At 37.1% G+C, this 22,328-nt stretch overlaps 1 protein-coding gene across 2 annotated transcripts in view; it reads right to left on the bottom strand.

Annotated features, from left to right (window-relative positions):
* TRIM33 (tripartite motif containing 33) overlaps positions 1-22,328 on the bottom strand; it is a 128,507-nt gene that overhangs the window by 33,138 nt on the left and 73,041 nt on the right. For both annotated transcript variants that reach the window (XM_047082561.1, XM_047082562.1), the window contains exons 5-6: positions 3,935-4,051; positions 1,212-1,326 (exon numbers count right to left, since the gene is read on the bottom strand). In XM_047082561.1, coding sequence (XP_046938517.1) covers positions 1,212-1,326; positions 3,935-4,051 — 232 coding nt within the window. The remainder of the gene's footprint in view (positions 1-1,211; positions 1,327-3,934; positions 4,052-22,328) is intronic.

The following is a 22,328-nucleotide window of genomic DNA, read 5'->3' as shown; positions in this document are numbered from 1 at the left end:
CTTCTACCAAGCATAGGAAAACCTTTATTTTACAAAGTTTAAGAACATATTACACTAGAAAACATCTATTCCTTAAATTCAGCATGTTAGGCATGTGTGGCAGATTTATGATTCAGTATTTTTGTATATTTTAGCATTAAAAGGCATCTTTTCATTCAAAAGTTCTTGAAATGGTTTACGATTATTTTCAACCTACAGTTACAGTGTATTTGCAGTAAAAGGTTATCAAAAGGTTATCGGAAATAGTTGCTGCTCAGTGTTCTCCACGTACAGTCTTCGAAAACAAAAATCTATTAGAGTTAAATGCATCAGCTGAATGTACAAGAGGAAAGAGACCTCCAACTTTAATGGTATGTGTGAGAGTACTTTTAATCTCACAATTGTGTCTCAATAAAAAGATGTATTTCAAAAGACAGAAATGCAGAAATAATACTGCCAACATAATTTCTTTCATTTGTATGTAACTATGTGTCTAGTATTTCTACAATGATCTATGAGGGAACAGAACAGAAAACAATCTGTGGAAATGTTGAGGTTACAAGTAATAGAAATTTAAAAAATCAAATACATAGCTTAAATTGCTACTGATGATGCAGAAAACACAACCCCTTATCACCTGAACCTACTAAATAGTACCAATGAACTGTGGTCAGTAGAGACAACTCTGTTTAAAACTTAATTTGGATTTCAAACTGACTGGATTCTTATCTGGAAATTTATATCTGCATATTAATCTTAAAAAATGCAATAAGTTTAAAGTTTATAAATTTCAAAATGAGCAGCATTTTTAGCAAAACTATGGAATATTTTTAAAATAAAGTAAAACACAAATGACTCAAGCAGACCCCAGTATACATTCACATGTAAAAGTTAAATTGAGGCCCTATATTCAGGGATGGGGGTGGGGGAGGGGGGAGTAGTAGGTTGGCTTTGTCTTTGTTTATATCACATTTTAGTAATAATTCTTTAATTCTTAAAAGGACAACACTATCTCCTCATTTATACAGCTAAAATCAGTATTACTGAATTGGGCTGCAAATTAACTAACTTAGTAAAGCTCTATTTTCCAATAGAAAATGAAATGAAAAATGTTTTTAATTTGTCTTTATTTCCATACCCCCCAACCAATCTAAAAGACCTTTCAATAAACATTAAAAACAGCTAAAGAGCAAGAGAAGCAGTTGTTGTTTTATTTTGGTTTTGAACCATACCTCTAGCTGCTGTAAGAGAGATTTTCCTTTCTTATTAATTTCATTGATAAGGGTGAAAATGGCCACTTTAATTTCCTGTTCTACTCGTTTGTTAGTCTCATTTACTTCTTTTATCCTGAATAAGAGAAATGCATCATTAGGTTATCAACTTATCCTATGTCTCTGAATCATCAACTGTTACAGAAATTCATCCAACTGGGCACTTAAGCAAGTAATTAAAATGAAACCCTTGTCAAAATGTACAACTTATGTTTCGGTAGACCTGAGCACTCAGTTTGGTCTAAACAAGTTATTTATACAGACAAAGAATGGATTAAATATTTAGTAATTTTAAATTAAATTCATAAAGGTAGTTTATTAATCTAGATGGCAATCTCCTTTAGCTCCTGTGACATGAATGTGATATATAAACATCTGACATCAACAACTGCTATTTAGTGTCAAATCTGGCGCACTGGATCTACTTAATGCTTTTCAAAAACAATGTGCAAAAGAACAATGTTGCAAACAGTAATTATCTGTTGAAACAATAAGAATTAAGCTTAGAAGCATTTATTTTCACTTACAACTTAACCACTTAAAATGTGCCCCCTCCTTCCATAGGTTCTTCTCAAAATAATTTTCCTACTATATAGAATTAAGGGCATAAAACATTTTCAATCCAGTTTTAAAAGAGTTCAATGTTTTAGAATAGGAAGGTTTCAGCTGCAAAAATGAAACTGCTGATACCTATTTCATGGGTGGGGGAGAATCCTACTGATATAAATGTATAAAATGTTAAACAACCAAAGAACGTAGCCTTCAACTTTTATACATTCTAACTTCTTTACAAACTATTACCCACACTTCCAACTTCTAAATTGTCTTTTCAAATTTGAGTAATAATAATATAATTTTCCCTCCTTTGTCTATACCTCAGTGCTTGTTTGGGCACTTATTTGAAAATTTTATTCAATTTTGTCCTTATTAATGTGATTGGAAAATGTCTTTTTAAAAATAAGAGCGCTGATTGCTAATGATAATGTAGGATTCTAACTTAAAATGACTCCGCCAAATAGTGAAATCATTAAGCATGCTAAAAGTAGTGAACAGTTAGCCACTGTCAGACTCCCTTTGGTTTAAGCATGTCTACGTGTTCAATTGTGAAGAAAGAAATCAATGTACATTAAAAAATGGAGATATAGGTCATTATGTGTCTAAAGGGAAAGAAACATTGGAGATTTCAGTACTTTAAAAAAAATCTTTCTGGAGATGAAATCATGAATTTCTCCAACCCTTTGCAATTTTATAACACATAAACTTCTTGTTCTACTTCTCTATACATAGATTCAGGAACATATATACAAAATATGTACAAAACATATGTACAAAAATATGGGACTGCCATATGAATCAAGTATCTTTTCTTTGAAAAGGACATCCATCTGTAATTTATAAGACAGCTAGCTATCCTCTCCAATATCACCCACAACATATCAGCAGTATTACTAAAACATCCTGATATTTTCGTAAGAATTAACCATCCATAATTAGTGCATGTAAAGTACATACAGTTCACCCTGAGCAAAGTGGAGGTTAGGAGCACCTATCCCCAGATAGTCAAAAATCCATGTATAACTTTTGACACCCCAAAAGCTTAGCTAATAACCTACTGTTGACCAGAAGTCTTACCAATAACATAAACAGCTGATCAACACATATTGTGTATGCTACATGCATTATACACTGTATCCTTACAATAAATAAAGCCAGCTAGAGAAAGGAAAAATGTTATATTTATCAGGGGGAAAAAATCTGCATATAAATAGACCCACACAGTTCAAACCCATGTTGTTCAAGAGTCAACTGCATTGTTACATATTACCTACAACCTTGGAGTACACTTTATTTTCTTTTGGTATCACTTCTTAAGATGAAAGTTCTGCCACCTTATAGTCTAATGTATAATGCGCTATTGATTCATCCATTTAATATTTTTAAGTATTGCCATTTTAAATAAAGTAATTAATTTTAATATTCTAGAAATACCAAGTCTCAATATTTGTGAAACTGAAAAATACTTACTAATCCTATTCATACCTCCAGGAATATACTGATTTTAATTATGCCAGCTCCAAGTGTTCATCTTTCTACCCCAAGAATCCTCATCTTGTTAATGTACTCACTTATGGAACTTATTCCAACTTGCCTTATCAATAAATTTAGTTTTTTAAGAAATTAACCTGAATAGAATTTTTAAATGCTGATGGGATTACTGATGAAAATAATAGCAATGGTCAAAATTTGAGTTTACTATGTGCCATAAAGTGTGCTATTACATACGAGTTATAATAATAATTCTGCGAGAAGTAGTGTCTTTAAAAATGCTTCTTTTAAGGAGACATTCTTCATATTCTCTCCTCTATACTATGTCAACCACACAGTTAAAAGTTTTATAATTCAACTCTACATAGTAACTGCTTTTTCCATCGTTAACTAAGGCTTTACAAAGAATAGAGTTTTACTGATTAGAAAAGAGTTAAAGATGTATTTTAAGAGTATTCAAAATTTTGGTGAATTAAATCTTAATTAACACATATTATAATCCAAACTCCTACATATATTTACCCTTCTAAAAATGTTTTCTATATATGCTTAACACAGAAGGGAAACAAATTTAAACTGGATCTAGTGTGTATAATAATTTTTAAAGTGAAATTATGGTTTTAAGGCAACACACTTACCTGTTCTGCACCTGAGTAGCTGCAAAATGAACATAATTCTTCTTCTCAAGAAGCTTAGCCAGTAGATTCTCAATTGCACCTTTCTGGTTTTGAAAAGCTTCTTCAAGAAACTGATACCTTAAAACAAAAACAAAACCACATTTAAAGCAGAATATTTACTATTGAAATTCTTAAAATAAAGAATTGCTACATGATTCAATCTTGAGACCATAACTTAAATTATCTGCATTCTATGCTGGCCTCACACACCCTACCATGAGCAACTTTTAACTACCAATCCCTTCCCTTCTGACCCACGCCTAAGAAGCTATTTATTGTAAGACCAGAAAAATTTACTTAAAAACTGTTCAAGTGCTCTTACATTAGAATTTTGATTCAGAATTACATTTTTTTTTTCAAATTCAAATACTGGAGAAGCTTGTATACATTTTATATCATAAAATCTGTAACATTACAGAAAATACTTTCAAAGGTGGGAAAACTACCCATAGTTTTAACATCATAAAACCACTACTAACTACCACGGTTATATTCCTTAGTCTTTTTATTATGCATTTTATTTTTAATTTTTTAATATTTATTTTTGAGACACAGAGGGAGAGAGAGGGAGAGAGAGAGGGACAGACACTGAGTGTAAGCAAGGGAGGAGCAGAGATAGAGGGAGACACAGAATCTAAAGCGGGCTCCGGGCTTTGCCTTCGGCTCACGTCATGATCTCATCGCTCATGAGTTCGAGCCCCGTGGCAGGCTCTGTGCTGACAGCTCAGAGCTTGGAGCCTGCTTCAGATTCTGTGTCGCTCTCTAACTCTGCTTCACCCCCACTTCATGCTCTGTATCTCTCTCAAAAATAAGTAAAACATTAAAAAATTTTATAAATAAAAAATAAAATACAAGTGTAATCATAATGTATACACAATTTTACATCTAATTTTTATCGTCTTTACATTCATTACTTAATTTTTCAGCTCCCCATACTATATTAGTCAAAATTTTCCAAAAGAGTTGTATCAATTAAAAATCACCAACACCAGTTTTATAACTTTGTTAACATGAGTGGTGTATGTTAGTATTTCCTAATATTATTACAGTGAAAATTTGGACTCCATAGTAAAGACTACAGTTCTTTGATTACTAGGAAGGTAGAATGGTTTTCTTTGCTGGTTTTATTTCCTTTGTGTAAATTGCTCATTAAGTCAACAAATATTTTTGGGATTCTTCTGTATGCTAGGGATACATGAGTAAAAAAAAAAAAATCCATTATTCTTCATATTCTTGTAATAAATAGGCACACATATGAAATGACACCATACGGTGATAAGAGCTATAATGGAAATATATACAGACTGAAAAAAGAACATAATGCTAAAGTCAGCCTTGATACCAAGGAAAGCTTCACAGGGAAGTCAAAATAATATCCTATGCTAAATGCAGAGGCATATTTGGGGAACTACAAAGACTTCAATTTAACCAATGAAAGCCATGTAAAGGTCAGAATAGGAGATAATAATTAATAAAATCCAGAATCAGACTGTGAAGTGCTGGGTATACCATGCTAATATTTGGATTTTATCTTCCCAGTAATGGGAAACCCTTGAAAAATTCTAACCAAGATGTAATAATCAGATTTATGTTCTAGGAAATTCATCAGACATAGAAAAGGTAAATCTGAAAAGGGAAAACAGGATGATCAGCTAGAACTCTTTGACAATAACTCAGATAAGGTATCAAAACATAATACAAGCTAGCATAGTTGCACAAACAGCTTAGACAATGGAGATACCAGCATCTACGATGATTTGGGAGTTTACATGGCTCTAGTTAAAGTAAGGTCCATAGGATTACCTAAAATTAAATACCTACCTAAGGCACATGCAAAATGCCACTGGAAATGAGTTCAACATACTGACAAAGTTACAACTGTCTATGTAGCTACTAAAATCACTTAAGTAAAGGCAGGAACTGGTATTAATAGGAAGACTATGAGCATCTAGATGTTTGTGTCTTCAGTGAAGATCTCAATTAAGGGAGAAAAGGCCATGGAAGTTGTGACCACTAAGGAAAGTTTGGTAAGATGAAGGAAAGTTTCACAGTGCTAGGTTCAAGAGGAAAAGGAAAAATGGAGGGCAGCAGAAAGCAAAATGTAGAGCAATATAAGGACTGGTGTTACAGAGCAAGTGAGGTTTTTATTTTGTGCAATGATTCGAAGAATTTTTTATTGTAGTAAAATATATATAACAAAATTGACCACTTTATGATTTTTAAGAATTTCTTTAAAGCAAAAATAACCCCACCCATGTATAATGTAAAGTCTAGCACTTGTATACCTTGTCTTATACCTTTGAAGGTATTAAGTAGCACAAAAGGACAAGGGTATTTTAATTTCAAAATAAAACTATCTACTATAAGACAGGTAACCTAAAGATTCCTGTTTCATTTCATTCTTTCATTGAAGAACATTTGATTTATTCCATAATAATTTCTCCGTATCCAAAATAAAATTTTACTTTGTTAAACCTGTACAAATGAAGTGGGAATATGAGATTACCATGCTAACCTTTTAAACTCCGTGAGCTTTAGATTGGGAGGAAGAAAGATCTTTGTGACTCTGTCTAATTTGATTTTGAGTTAGATTATGTCATAAATAGAAAGGCGTTTGGTAGAAAGGTCAACTGGTATCATAATTCACAAAATTTTAATTTGTAAAATTTAACCCTGTACAAATGTATTTCTCTTTTCACCTAAAAATAAATGTTTTAGAATCTTGCTTCTAGAAATATCTTCTTGGGGCACCTGGGTGGCTCAGAAGGTTAAGTGTTCAACTCTTAATTTCGGCTCAGGTCATGATCTCACAGTTCATGTGATCAAGCCCTGTGTCAGGCTCCACACTGACAGCCCAGAGCCTGTTTGGGAATAGCTCTCTCCCTGTCTCTTTGCCCCTCCCCTGCTCACATTCTCTCTTTCAAAATAAATAAATGTTAAAAAAAAAAAAAAAAAAGGCACAGAAGTATCTTGTTGATTCATGTGAGCAAGTAGTAAGCAAACACACTATGATATACCTACATTTAAGTATGTGTCCTTTCCTCCACTTATACAGGAGTTAACATCTGAGCTGGATGTTTTAAGGATAATTAAGAGTGCTTGAGATAAACTTTAGGAGGAAGGTAAGCTCTCTCTCGCTGGGAAAAAAAAAATCAGAATGTATAAAACTACACAGTTCTGAAGCTGTCATTTTGAAGATTAAGGAAAAGAAAGCAAAACTAGAAAAGTAGAGAAATGCCAGATGCTAAAAAAAAGACTTGCACATTTTGCTTAAACTGCCTTCAGATAATAAATAATAGTGAACAATTAAGAGCTTGAATGAATAGTGATAATCAGATTTGTCTCTGTTCACTTGTTTAATTTCAATTATATACTCAGAAGAAAAAAATGGAGCTTGAACAACAAAAAAGCAATATGGAAGTAATTGTGGCTACAAGTTACTTCTGATTCTCTTAGCCAGAGTAACACTGCATTTTCAATCAAAATTATAGAAATGGGGAGGAAAAAAAATAACATATAAATAGATTAAGTATAATTCTGATTAACATGTAAATACACGAAAGCCATTTCTTAGGTGCTAATCTTGCATATGAAGCAGAAGTAGTGATTCTTAACCTGGGCTTCTACTCACAATGAGCTATATTCAGCATTTCAAAATGTGTAGGTAAAAATTACAGGTGCCCATGATTTAGTTAGAACAGGCTAGGTAAGACTTTCAGTGGTTTTGGTTAGAATTATAGAAACTGAGTATACTAAATATACCACTGGTTACCTACAGAAATCATCATCATGGATTATATGTGTTTTTTATTATTGAGAAATAAATTACTGTTTAATGCAGTTTGCTCAGAAGTTCTTGAAAACATGGTTCTCATAAGTAAAGACTGGGAGATGAATAAGAACAGTTTTTTTTAAAAAGACTGAGGGGGCTCCTGGGTGGCTCAGTGCGTTGAGAAACCAACTCTTGATTTTGGCTCGGGTCCTGATCCCAAGGTCATGGGACAGGGACCCACGTCAGGCTCTGCACTGGGTGTGGAGCCTGCTTGAGATTCTCTCTCTCTTCCTGTCTTCCTCCCTCTCCCCCTCTACGTCACTCATGCTCTCTCTCTAAAATAAAAGTAAAAACTATGTTTTAAAAAAGGTAAAAAGACTGAAAGTCAATTATCTACTAACTTCAAACCATAACTTTTTTCAAAATGTTTATTTATTTGAGAAATAGAGTGCAAGCAGGGAAGCGGCAAAGAGAGAGAGAGACAGAGACAGAGAGAGAGAGAAGGAAGGAGAGAGAGAATACTAAGCAGGCTCCACTCTCAGCACGGAGACTGACTCAGAGCTCAATCCCACAACACTGGTATTATGACCTGAGCTGAAATCAAGAGTCAGACACTTAACCAACTAAGCCACCCAGACACCCCCAAACTATAACATTTAGTCTTACTAGGTCCTGAGCTGTACAGGGATGCTACTCACCAAGTAATCACAGTATTATTTAATAACTGTCAGCATGTAACAATTGATAAGATTTTACTCTGGCACTTCTAGAAAAATGTATCATCTTAGTTTATAACCAAACTAGTATCTAGGGAAACTTTTTTTTTTTTAATTTTTTTTTTCAACGTTTATTTATTTTTGGGACAGAGAGAGACAGAGCATGAACGGGGGAGGGGCAGAGAGAGAGGGAGACACAGAATCGGAAACAGGCTCCAGGCTCTGAGCCATCAGCCCAGAGCCTGACGCGGGGCTCGAACTCCCGGACCGTGAGATCGTGACCTGGCTGAAGTCGGACGTTTAACCGACTGCACCACCCAGGCGCCCCTCTAGGGAAACTTTTTAAACCTGTCACATAGTAATTCTGACTCAGTTTCTTTTGTAATTCAGTACTCCATTGTATTTATTTTTTTTTTTTATTAAAAATTTTTTTTTTCAACGTTTATTTATTTTTGGGACAGAGAGAGACAGAGCATGAACGGGGGAGGATCAGAGAGAGAGGGAGACACAGAATCGGAAACAGGCTCCAGGCTCTGAGCCATCAGCCCAGAGCCCGACGCGGGGCTCGAACTCCCGGACCGCGAGATCGTGACCTGGCTGAAGTCGGACGCCCAACCGACTGCGCCACCCAGGCGCCCCCAGTACTCCATTTTAAAAATAACATAAAATTTTAAACATATATTAGCAGTTCAATTCCACTGAACCTACCACCCATTTTCAAAAGTATCTATTTAGGGGCGCCTGGGTGGCTCAGTCAGTTAGGCGTGCAACTTCAGCTCAGGTCATGATCTCACAGTTCATGAGTTCCACCCCCATATTGGGCTCTGAGCCCATTTTGGAAATCCTCTGTTCCCCTCTCTCTCTGCCCCTTCCCCACTTGGGCTCTCTGTCTCTCTCTCAAAAATAAACAAACATTAAAAAAAATATTTTTAAAAGTGGGGTGCCTGGGTGGCTCAGTTGGGTAAGCGTCTCTCAGTTTCAGATCAGGTCATGATCTTGTGGTTTCATGGGTTCGAGCCCCGCATCAGGCTCTGCACTGACAGTGTGAAGCCTGCTTGGGATTCTCTCTCTCTCCCCCACCCTGCCCCTCCCCCACTCACGCTGTCTCTCTAAATAAATAAATAAATACATAAGTATTTTTGGAGTATCTATTTATAGATAATTTTGTTGATACCCCCCACCACTCTATCTTCAAGATTACTTTGAAATAAGTCCCAAACATCATATTATCTAAGCACTTATCAATGTATAGATAGCAATAGCTCTTTTGAGAACTTACTTATGTTTTCAGGTGTCTTGTGCTAAGTATCCTACATGGATTCTCTCATTTAATCTTTAGAAAATTTAACGATGTATGTTCCATCTTCACAGTAACAGTTGAATAATTTGGATAACGCTCTGTGTGTTGGTTCTTCTTTAAACAAATTTATAATTAATATTTAGTTTACAGGACTATTTCAAGAATTAAATTGGTCAAAATACACAAAGCTCTTAATAAGCATGGTGCTTTGCTTACTGAAGCACCGTAAGGGCTTAAAATTAGTTATCACTGCTATTTTTACCAGTAATTTTAAATGATTTGCATTGTAACAATGTAAAACCTCAATCCTTCAACAACAACAAAAAGTCTACTATGCACATAAAGACCTCATTTTTTTTTTATTAAAAAAAATTTAACGTTTATTATTGAAAGACAGAGAGAGTCAGTGTGTGAGCAGGGGAGGGGCAGAGAGAGGGAGACACAGAATCCAAAGCAGGGTCCAGGCTCTGAGCCGTCAGCACAGAGCCTGACGCGGGGCTCGAACCCACAAACCGCGAGATCATGACCTGAGCTGAAGTCGGACGCTTAACCGACTGAGCCACCCAGGCGCCCCGAGACTTCATGTTTTTAAGAAAATTTTAAAATGAGACTATGTTCCTTACTTAAGGCTCTATATGAAGGGGAAATGATGATAAGCCCTAAGAGTTCAGGAAGAATTGCAGAGAGTAGGAACTCTGAGCAACTATGGGAACCTAAAAGGGTAGAAATTTCAAGAAAACTTGAAGACATTAGGATTCTCACATAAAGAGAACAGGGAATGAAAGCCAACTTTAATTAAATCTCAAAGGGCACACAGTGACATCAGCTGATACTGCAGTTACGGAAGACTTCAGTAAGACAACAGGCTATTACTTTCTAATGCTGTCTTCAAATTCATGGATCTTTTCTTCTACAATGTCTAATCTACAGCACAGAGCCTGCCTTGTATTTTCTGTCTCTTTCTCTGCCCCTCCCCTATTTATGCTCTCTCAAAAATAAATAAACAAACATTTTAAAAAGAAAGAAGGGGGGGCGCCTGGGTGGCGCAGCCGGTTGGGCGTCCGACTTCAGCCAGGTCACGATCTCGCGGTCCGCGAGTTCGAGCCCCGCGTCGGGCTCTGGGCTGATGGCTCAGAGCCTGGAGCCTGTTTCCAATTCTGTGTTTCCCTCTCTCTCTGCCCCTCGCCCGTTCATGCTCTGTCTGTCTCTATCCCAAAAATAAATAAACGTTGAAAAAAAAAAATTTAAAAAGAAAGAAGGGGCACCTGGGTGGCTGAGTCACTTAAGCATCCAACTTCTGCTCAGGGAATGATCTCATGGGTTCATGGGTTCAAGCCCCGCATCAGGCTCTGTGCTGACATCTCAGAGCCTGGAACCTGCTTTGGATTCTGTCTCCCTCTCTCTGCCCTTCCGCCTCTCATGCTCTCTCTCTCTCAATTGTAAGTAAGCATTAAAAAAATTCTTTTAAAGAAATAAAAGTTTCATTTATCAAGTAGTTAGATATAAAAATACACCAAAAATCCAGATTTGTAAAGATATTTTAGTCACTCCTTACACTGTATTTTTAAGTACTTCTCTGTATATATGATATCATGTTGTGACTTTAAAACTTTTTAAAAGTATGCAGTCGTTAGTGATATGCACTGAATTCTTCTATTTGCCAGAAAGCATTCAAAGGGTAGGGATACCGCAGTAAACAAGATAACATATGGTATTCTTCTTCCTTCCCTTACATCCTGAGTAAGGAGAAAACAAAAATTTAAATACAGTTGTGATAGAGATGACATGAGTGACAAAAAACTCTAGAACAGGAACACAGAAAAGGGTTCTTGAAGAGTCTATACTGAGATCTCAAAGATAGCAACCAAGGGCACCTGGGTGACTCAACTGATTGAGCATCCGACTCTTGACTTTAGCTCAGGTCATGATCCCAGGGTGGTTGGATCAAGCCCCACATCAGGCTCCTCACTGAATGCGGAGCCTGCTTAAAATTCTCTCTCTCTTCCCCTCTGCCCCTCTCCCCAGCTCTCTCTCTCTCTCAAATTAAAATTTAATTAATTAATTAAAATAAAATAAATTTTTAAAAGATAGGAACCAGCCATGCAGAAATCATAGATAAAACCATCAATGATCAGAATCATGTGTGCACCACTGCAAAGGAAAATGACCAAGCAATGGAGTTTTTACTTTTGTAATGATTTACCAATTAACATTTTTACCAACACACATCTTTGTGTGGGTAACTAATTACTTTGCTAAATGGGTAACTAATTACTCTGAATAGGTTTATTTCTCAAATCTTCTCTCCTGATATTCCTCTCACTTAAGCTAACTCTTAGCCATACTCAATTCTTCTTTTCTAGTCATAAACATTCATTCTGCTGGGTAAGTGAATCTGAGGCCTAGCTGTTTGATAGGCACACAAACTATAATACTAAAAGTACCCTTTTTACCCTGCACATGCAAAGAGAGACAGAGAGAGACAGAGACAGAGACAGAGAGAGAGAGAGAGAGAGAGAGAGAGAGAGAGAGAACACACACACGTGCATGCAAGGGTGGGACAGAGATAGGGAGAGAGAGAATCCCATGCAGGCTCAATCTCATGAACTGTGAGATCATGACCTGAGCCAAAATCAGATGCTTAGCCAACCGAGCCACCCAGACGCTCCTAAAATTAACTTTTTTTCTGCAAAACCAAAAAGGAATGAATTTTATTTTGGAGTTAACTGCTAAAGTGAACTACTACTGAGCCATATTTTCAATCTCAAGTCTCACATAGACTGTAAGACTCCAAGATAGCAAAGACCATCTCAGTATTTTTTATTACTATACACAGTCATCACCTAGCATGATACCTGGTATATGGTGAAGATTCAAATATTTACTACACAAAAGAGCTGAATGGATACGGAATGAAGTTCAATAAACAAGCTACTTTTGTCCAACAATATACTATATGAAAACAATATATCTGGATAGGAAATCTTGATTTATCATCACAGCTCTGAATCTAGCTCCCTGAGAAAATTGAGGATATATATGAATTTAGGTGTCATTTTTACCATCAATTTGGATGTTATCTGAAATCTTTTTGAACTTTGCAAAAATTTACAGAAAAACTTAAAACTGAGTTTGGCAAAGGTTCTTTAAGGTAGAGGTTATTGACCTTCACTGAATAACAAAAATCACCTGGTGTGATTTGCCAGTATTTTTAAAATACTATAAAAATTTTTTATACCCAAAATGTAACTTAAGATTCTTATTTAACCAGTGTGCAGTAGGACTATGGCATCAGTATTTTTTTAAAGCTCTCCACGTAGGTCTACATCAAGGACTGAAAGATATCTGCTCTAAAGCTGATTCATCCATCTTATCTACCCACCCATTTATCTATTTTTCAATATAAAAGCCTAATTACAAGAAAAGTTCTTTCTTAGGAAAATCTTTTACAAAAATTTCACTTATATAGTTCTATTCAAGTGACTTCTATTATAAACTATCCTGTTCTTTAACAAAAATGCCTCATATTTTCAACACATTCACTTAAACCATAATGATCCTAAAAAACAATCTACAAATACCCAACTATACACAAAACTTCAATTGAGGATAAAAAATATTAAGGTGGAACATACATGACATCCACTCTCAGCCATGACAGAATAACTGATACCAGATTGGCCTGCCACCAGGGCCTATAAACGATAATGGTAGAAAAGTAATATGTGAAACTATAACTATAGTTATATATACATATAAATAAGAAAGAAATATGTGCGGCAACTATATTCAGTCACAGGACTACAGGCAATCCTTTAGAGAGCCCCACCACCATCCTGTGCATTGAAAATTTCAGGATACTTGGCACAGAGAACTGGAGACCAAACAGAGCCCAGAAGTCTGAGCTGAGGAGGCAAGAGGCAGAAGTCAGAATTTGGGACTACTGAGCAGCTGGAATTCGTGAACAGGACACTGGAATGGAGGAAGCCATACAGGGTGAGGTTGGGGAGTAGGGGGGAAAAAAGACACAAAATAAATGAATTCCTCACAAGTCCCTGGTCAATATCTGGGCTGTACATGCACAACACGAGATTATGCAAGGCTTAACAGGAGACCTTACTAGCTCCCAGTAAAAGCAAGCTCCTGGCAACCCAATTTTGTTCACTCTCCATATGCTAAGCCATTTATTTATTTTTTATGTTTATTTATTTTGAGAGACAGAGTGAAAAAAGGGGGGAGGGGGAATCGGTAGGGGAGGGGCAAAAAGAGGGAATCCCAGGCAGGCTCTGTGCTGTCAGTGCAGAGCCCTTCGTGAGATCATGACCCAAGCCAAAATCAAGAGTCAGATGCTTAACCAGCTGAGCTACCCAGGCGCCCCTAAGCCATTTAGCTTCATCCTGATCACAGGGCTTTTCCCAACCTGCATCTGACCCTTCACTTCTTTTCCTGTCTCCAGACCAAAATCTTGTTCTCTCATTTTTCTGCAATGACTTCCTTCACTTCCCCTAGTTAGGTCCTGGGTTATCTTCTCTGTAATTAACCTACACCTCCCGCTTCCCTCACCCTGGGACTAATGCTCTTTCCATCACACCGGAAGTGATGCACTGTAGTTGGTGATGTACCGGGGTGGGTCTAGGGTTTGACAAAGGAGACCCAGAGTGCAGAACATAAGGGGGCTCTGACTTTCAGATGGAGCAAGTGCAAGTGTAGGGTGAGCCATGAAAAGGAGCCCCTCCTTATGCATTGGCTCTAAGCACCTTCCTTGCTTCACCCCAGTCCAAGCGCTGGTGATTAAGAAAGCAGTTGCTAAGAAACTGACTGTGGAACAGAGAAACTAGAGCCAAGCAGTTCTAAGAGACAGAATTCCACCTAAGCTAGTGGGGGAAAAGACTTTGTCTACCTCCCCAGGCAATCTACCTGAGAAACCAGAAAGGCCATATCTTAAAAGAAAAAACTGCGTTTGGAATAAATTCTATCCTAGGCCTATCCTGCCCCCACAAAGCCTAAAACCCTCACAAGATCTTCCAAGAAATAGAATTTAGAAGTTGAGTCCAACCAAGTTAGAGAGGCTTGGGAAATACCTTGGGCTTTCCTTAGATCATCCCTTAAAAAACAGAAAACCAAGCTTATACAAGATATCAAGGTGATGAACCAGTAATTTAACTCCCTGATAGAACAATAATCAACAGTCTACAAAGGAAAATAAAAGAACCCAAAGTTTCTATAATAGAACATCCACAACTTCCAAACTTCAATTTAAAAAAATCACTAGGCATTCAAAGAAACAGTAAAATATAACTCAAAATAAAGAAAAATGTACTCAATAGAAACTGACACCAAAATGGTGTAGATGTTATATTTAGCAAAGACTTTAAGTGAGTTATATTTATTCAAAATTTAGGGGTGCCTGGGTGGTTCAGTCAGTTAAGCGTCCGACTCTTGATTTTGGTTCAGGTCATGATTTTATAGCTCATGAAATCAAGCCCTGCGTTGGGCTCTGCACTGACAGCACAGAGCCTGATTGGGATTCTCTCTCTCTCGCCCTCTCAAAATAAACAAATAAACTTAAAAAAACAAAACAAAACACAATTTATATGAAAACATCTTTTAGTGAGTGAACTAACAGAAAATCTGAGTGGAGAAAATAAACTATAAAAAGAGAAATGGAAATTCTAGAAAAGTGCAGTAACTGAAACAATTCACTGCATGGGCTTAGCAGCAAACAGAGATGGCTAAAGGACTAGTGAAAATGAATACAAATGAAAAATTATAAGTCTAAAAAAGAATAGATTAAAGGAAAATGATCAAAGCCTCAGGGACCCATGTGAGAAAAACAAATACCCTAACATACGAGAGTTATAGATTGAGAGTTCTAGAAGATTTCAATAATGGGGAGGGGGTGGGGCGGGGGCTTAAGGAAATAATGGCCAACATCCCAAATTTGATGAAAACCATAAACTTATAGACAAAGAATGTCAGTGAACCGCACGAAGAATAAACAGAATGAAATATGTATCTTAGAACATAATGGTCAAATGGGGGAAAACCAAAGAAAAAGAGAAAATCTTGAAAGTAGCCAGAGATGCACCAGACAACAGGGTGTTCAGGGAAGAATATGAATAGTATCATTAAAAACAAAGGAGGCCAGAATACAAATAATGACTGCTTTAGAATCTTTAAAGAAAAAAAAGTGTCAATCCAGAATTCTGTAACTAGTATAAACATCCACCTAAACTGAAGATTTTCTAATGAACATAAGCTGAGAATATTCACTGCAGCAGACCTACAAAACAATAAATATCCTGAAGGATATTCATCAGGAAAGGGAAAATGATAAAAGATGGTAACTCATATAAACAGGAAGATATAAAGAAAAATAGAAATGGTAATAAATGGAAAAATATAAAACCTATAATTTTATTTTCCCTTCTCATAATTTCCTTAAAAGACAGCTATTCTTTTAAAAAGGCATCGTAAGGTAAGATTTATAAAGTATGTATGATTAAATGATATGGCATTAGTACAAAGGAAGAGGGTCTGATAAACTGAATTATCCTTTTGTAAGGTTACTGTATTCGTAAAGTAGGAAATGATGATAAGGAGGCTGTAAGTTAAAGTTGTGTATCATGAGCCCTAGAGCAATCATTAAAAATAATAGAGTTAGAGCTTAAAAAGCTGAAAGTGGGGCTCCTGGGTGGCTCAGTTAAGCACCTGACTTTGGCTCTAGTCATGATCTCACAGTTTGTGAGTTTGAACCTCATGTCAGGCTCTGTGCTGACAGTGTGGAGCCTCTTGGGATTCTCTCTCTCTCTCTGACCCTCCCCCACTCACACAAGTGCTCTCTCTCAAAATAAACTTAAAAAAAAAAACAAAAACCTGAAGGTGGATATAAAATGAAATACCAAAAACAGTTTATTAAGTTGAAACACAGCAGGGAAAAAAAAAAAAAAAACACACACACACACACACAGAAAAGAAAAATGAAAAACAAAATTAAATGGTAAACTTAACCCTATCAATAATTACATTAAATGTCATGGGATTAAACACGCCAAATAAAGGAATAGGGGCCTCTACAGGGCACCTGGCTGGCTCAGTTGGAAAAACAAGCAACTCTTGAACTCAGGGTCATGAGTTCGAGCCCCACGTTGGGTGCAGAAATTACATACATACATACATACATACATACTTTTTAAAAAGAGCGAGGGCCTCCCAATTAAGATACAGAACAAGTACCCTTCAATTATTTAATTAAAAATTGATTTCTATGAAAATAAATAGAACTGACATCCTATATTCAGGCAGGCCTATTATACCTTTTTTTTTTCCTATATCTAAATTAATAAGTATTTGCTGATAGATGAAATGTCTAAATGTGTGTCAAATACTGTTCTAGGCTCTTGGGATGCAATAAATAAAACAAAGACACCTATCCTCAGGAGCTTACATTCTAATGGGAAGTACACAAAAAATAAGTTGTAAATTACAGAACAAGTTTAGAAGGTGATAAGTACAACATAGGAAGGAAGGAAGGAAGGAAGGAAGGAAGGAAGGAAGGAAGGAAGGAAGGAAGGAAGGAGGGAGAAAGAAAGAAAGAAAGAAAGAAAGAAAGAAAGAAAGAAAGAAAGAAAGAAAGAAAGAAAACCAAAACAGGATAAGAAGGATTAGGAGTAAAGGGGAAAACTGCAATTTTAAATACATTTCTCAGAGTAGATCTCGTTGGCAAAACTACCTTGCAACAGACTTCATGGATGTATGGAAGTGAGCCATGGAAACAAGTGGACCCAGAGCCCCAGACAGAGAAAACAGGCAGGAAGCGGCATCTCTGTCATGTTTTAGAAACAAGAAAGTACAGAGTGAGGGGGAAACGTAGTAGTGGATGAAATATTAACGTACAGACCACTGTAAGGAATCTGACTTTTACTCTGAAGTGGAGAGCCACTGCAGGTTTTGAGCAGGGAGCGAATCAGACATGAGACTGTTCTAGTAGTTAAGAATAAACTGAAGGAGAGCAGTGTTAGAAGTATGGAGATGACTGAGGAGACTGCTGCAGTAATCCAGGCAAGAAATGATGATGGCTGAGACCAGCCTAGTAGCAATGGAACTAATAGCAATGAGGTAATAAGAAATTGTGAGATTCAGGGATGTATTTTGAAGGGGGAGCCAAAAAGATGTTCTGGTAAGTTTGAGTTTGGGTAGGAGAAAATAGCGGAATCAAAGATCGTGCCAAGATTTCTGGCTTATGCAATGGAAAAACTGCAACCGCCACAAACTGAGATAGGGCAAGGCTGCCAGTGAAAAAGAACTGGAGTAAGTGATCAGTTCTATTTTGGATATATTATATTTGAGAAAGCCGACACTCAAGAAGACATGTTACAGTTTATAGAATAGATAAATCTGAAAGTTCAGGAGAGAGTACTGAGCTAGAAATAGAAATATGGACATCGCCAGCATATGGATGGTATTTAAAGCCATAAATCTGTAGCTGTAGATAATGAAGTAATGCCTGGCACAACCAACATTAAGAGATGAAGAAAAATGAGCAAATGAAACTGAGAAGCAATCAGTGTGGTAGGAGGAAAACTAAAAGAATGTGGTCTCTTGGTGGCCAAGTAAGTAATATGTATTGAGGGAATGATCAACCATGTCAAATGTTGCTGATCTGTCAAGTATTAAGATGATAACCAAGTGGTGACCTCTAGATTTAGTAATTCAATGGTTATTGGAGACCTTGAAAAGAACAATGTTGATAAAATGCTGACAGAGAGAATAGGACAGGAGACATTAGGAGACCATGATGATAAGCAATCCTTTCAAAATATTTTGCTGCAATGAGGAACAGGGATAGCTGCCAGCAGGGAAAATGGGTTGATGAGAAGGTTTTAACATTTTCTTTCATTTTTAAGGATGGAAGAAAAAAAATAGCAGAATATTAAAATACTGGTGGGAAAACTGCTAAAGTGAAAAACTGACACTGGCAGAGAAAGTCAAACCGCTGAGACAATTTCCTCAACTGCTTGAGATGAGATGGAATCTAAGGCATAAGGAGAGAAACTGGCTTCATAGAAGTAGAGACTTCAACTAAGATAACAGACAGATGTAGAAATGTGGGTGCAAGTGCTTGGTGACAAGTAGATATGATAGAAAAAGACTGCATAAGTTCTTTGTAGTGCTTCAGTTTTCTCAATGAAGTAAGAAGCAGTGCCAGTGTCTGTGAGTGAGGATGGAGGATGAAATGTCGGACATTTAAGACAGGAAACACTGCTAATGCACAGTATGACTGCCAGGTAACATTAAGAGTCTACTTGAGATAAATGGTCATGAATTGAGAATAGGACCGGTGGTATCATGTGTATTTTCTCTCATGATGGTCAGCTGCATAAGCAAAGCATGACAGAAGGGAAGCTGGGTTTAATCGAGATTGTGGTTTTGCCAAGAGAGTTATACCAAGTGGGATATAGGAGTCAAGGCTAAATGCAAGAGAGTAAGAATGATTAGCCTGAAATTAAACTGGAAGAGGGTTGAGAACATAATGGAATGAGGTAAAGTGAAAGAGTAGAGTAGTGGCATCAATGGACTAAAATAAGTTACTGAGTGGCAAATAACTGTGGAAGTCTGATACTAAGCAGAATGAGCTGGGAATGACAGAAGATGTAGTCAGAGAGAGGAATGCTTCAACTTGAATACAATTATTGGAAATGCCAAGGTCTAGTGTACAATCACGGATGTGAGTGGTAATGTAAAGGACACAAACTTTAGAAAGGAGTTCAAAGAACAAAGACTAGAGTGTCTGAATGATCAAATCTTTGTATATTAAAACTGCTAAGAATTAAGACAAGAGTAGTATCTATATGGGAATGCAAGCTGGTGCAGCCACTCTGGAAAACAGTATGGAGGTTCCTCAAAAAACTAAAAATAGAACTACCCTACAACCCAGTAATTGCACTACTAGGCATTTATCCACGGGATACGGGTGTGCTGTTTCGAAGGGACACATGCACCCCCATGTTTATAGCAGCACTATCAACAATAGCCAAAGTATGGAAAGAGCCCAGATGTCCATCAACGGATGAATGGATAAAGAAGAAGTATTACTTGGAGTATTACTTGGCAATCAAAAAGAATGGAATCTTGCCATTTGCAACTACGTGGATGGAACTGGAGGGTTTTCTGCTAAGTGAAATTAGTCAGAGGAAGACAAAAATCATATGACTTCACTCATATGAGGACTTTAAGAGACAAAACAGATGAACCTAAGGAAAGGGAAACAAAAATAATATAAAAACAGGGAGGGGGACAAAACACAAGAGATTTATAAATATGGAGAACTGAGGGTTACTGGAGGGATTGTGGGAGGGGAGATGGGCTAAATGGGTAAGGGACACTAAGGAATCTACTCCTGAAATCATTCTATCTTTGCCCCAGTTCAATCTCTCCTCACTACAGTGAGATCATTTTAAAACAATAATCAGTCAAATCACTCCACTGCTCAAAACTTGAGTGTCTTACTCAGACTAAAAGCCAGCATTCTTCCAATGGCCTACAAACACTCAATAAGTTGGCCCTTTCTGCCCCTCTGACCTCACGTGATATCAATCTCCCCCTTGTTCATTCCATTCAGACCATGCAGCTCCTCAAAGAAGTCAAGTATGCTGCTATCTCTGGCCTCTGGCAGTTGCTTTCCCTCTATCTGAAACATGCTCCCCTCAAGGAGGAAGTTAAGATGGCAGAGAAGTAAGGAGACCGGGATTTTCCTCGTCCCTCAAACACAGCTGTATTGAGGTCAGATCACTTGGAACACCCAGGAAATCGATCTGTGAAGTGGCAGAAGGATCTCCACAGTTGGATGTGAATTACCCCCAGTGGCGGTAACCAAACCCCACCCTCCGTGCCTAGCAACCTACTGGAGGGAGACTGACACTGAGCAAACCAGATGCCCTCTCCTCCAGACCAGCATGGCCACTGGTCCCAGGCATCAACAGACAACTGTTTTGTTTTGTTTTTCTTCTTTCATTATTTTCCTTTTTCTTTCTACCCTCTTCTTTTTTTCTTTTGGAATCAGGCTCATAGATCTCATTTATTTTTGGTCAATTCTTATTCATCTTTTTTGTTTGTTTGATCTGGCATTTTTATTCTGTTTTTTCTCCACCTTTTCTCTGTCTGCTTTAATTTCCCTTCCCTTTCTCTGGATTTAGCCTTATAGTTTTTTGATTCTCTGTTTGGTCTTCTTTTCTCCCCTTTCATTTGTCTCTTTTTATGGGATCAGGCTCTCGCCGCCCCTTCTCCTCCCCCCCCCCCCCCAGGGTTATAACTTCAGCTAACACATCAAAGCACACCTCCACTACTACAAGCAAGGAGGAGCTCTGTATAGGTCTGACCAGTGGGACAGAGCAGCCAAGACACAACAACAGTGCATGCAACATACACCAAAAACACCTCCTGAAGTGCCAGGCCCTGGACAGTGTATGACCCCTTTTAAATACAGTTCTCACAGGTGCAGGACACATAGCAAGCTTTTACAACACAAAAAAAGGCAGAAACAGCCTAAATGACAAACCAGGAGGAATTCTTTCCAAAAGGAAGTTGAAGACGAAATCACAGCCAAGATATCTCAAAACAGATATAAACAATATATCTGAACAAGAATTTAGAATGACGGTCATAAGACTAATAGCTGGGCTTGAAAAAAAGCACAGAAGACACCAGAGAAACTCTTGCCGACAAGATCAAAGACCTAAGAACTCACAATGAATTTTAAAATGCTGTAACAGCTACAAAGTAAACTAGACACAGTGACAGTGGGGATGGAAGAAGCAGGGGAGGGAACAGATAAAACAGAAGATAAAATTATGGAAAATAATGAAGCTGAAACACACTCCCCTGACTTGTCAAGTTTAAGCAGGGATGCTCCCATTCCTACTTCAGTCTCCACTCAAAGCCCACCTCAACATGGAAGTCTTTTGAAACCACCCTATTTAAAATAAAAACCTACACATCCACATGTTCACGTACACTGTCCCAATTTCCCAGCTTTATAGAGAAAAATACTCTATAACGATCAGCATCTGATATATTTACTGTTTGACCCTATGAAAAATTAGGTCCTCGTTGACAGTGACTACATAGTTTTGTCACTGAAATATACCATGCCTAGCACTCAGCAGGCATGCATTTACTGAATTAATGAATGACTATATAAATAGTGTCCAATGATAAGCCAAGGAATGTAATCAGAATAATTTCGTTTTTTATAGAATTTCTGGGAGAGGGGGAAATTAAAGAATGCCCTCTGTTCTGCTTTGCTTAACTTTCAATTTACTAATCCCTAATAAATCTCATGTTCCACCAGATATGTCAAAAATTTGTCAATATTATTTTTCAAATGACCTAACAATATCAAGTATATTACAGTGGTTCCATTTTTTTCCTGGAGATATCCTCAGTCTTTATGCTTCAGTTAATCTAGCTACTATACAGTTGTCATTCTGGCACCCACAATTCAACATTAACTTTCTTGGTTTACTAACATTTTTATGGATCACATTCTCTAATAGTTCTCCAGGAAAA

Source organism: Lynx rufus, unplaced genomic scaffold (assembly GCF_022079265.1).
Source record: "Lynx rufus isolate CCGP_SWC_20201006 ecotype Redwood Valley unplaced genomic scaffold, mLynRuf1.p SCAF_2, whole genome shotgun sequence".
NCBI classification, from domain to species: domain Eukaryota; kingdom Metazoa; phylum Chordata; class Mammalia; order Carnivora; family Felidae; genus Lynx; species Lynx rufus.
The sequence above is the reverse complement of the archived record's forward strand: the minus strand, read 5'-3'. Positions and strand labels throughout refer to the sequence as shown.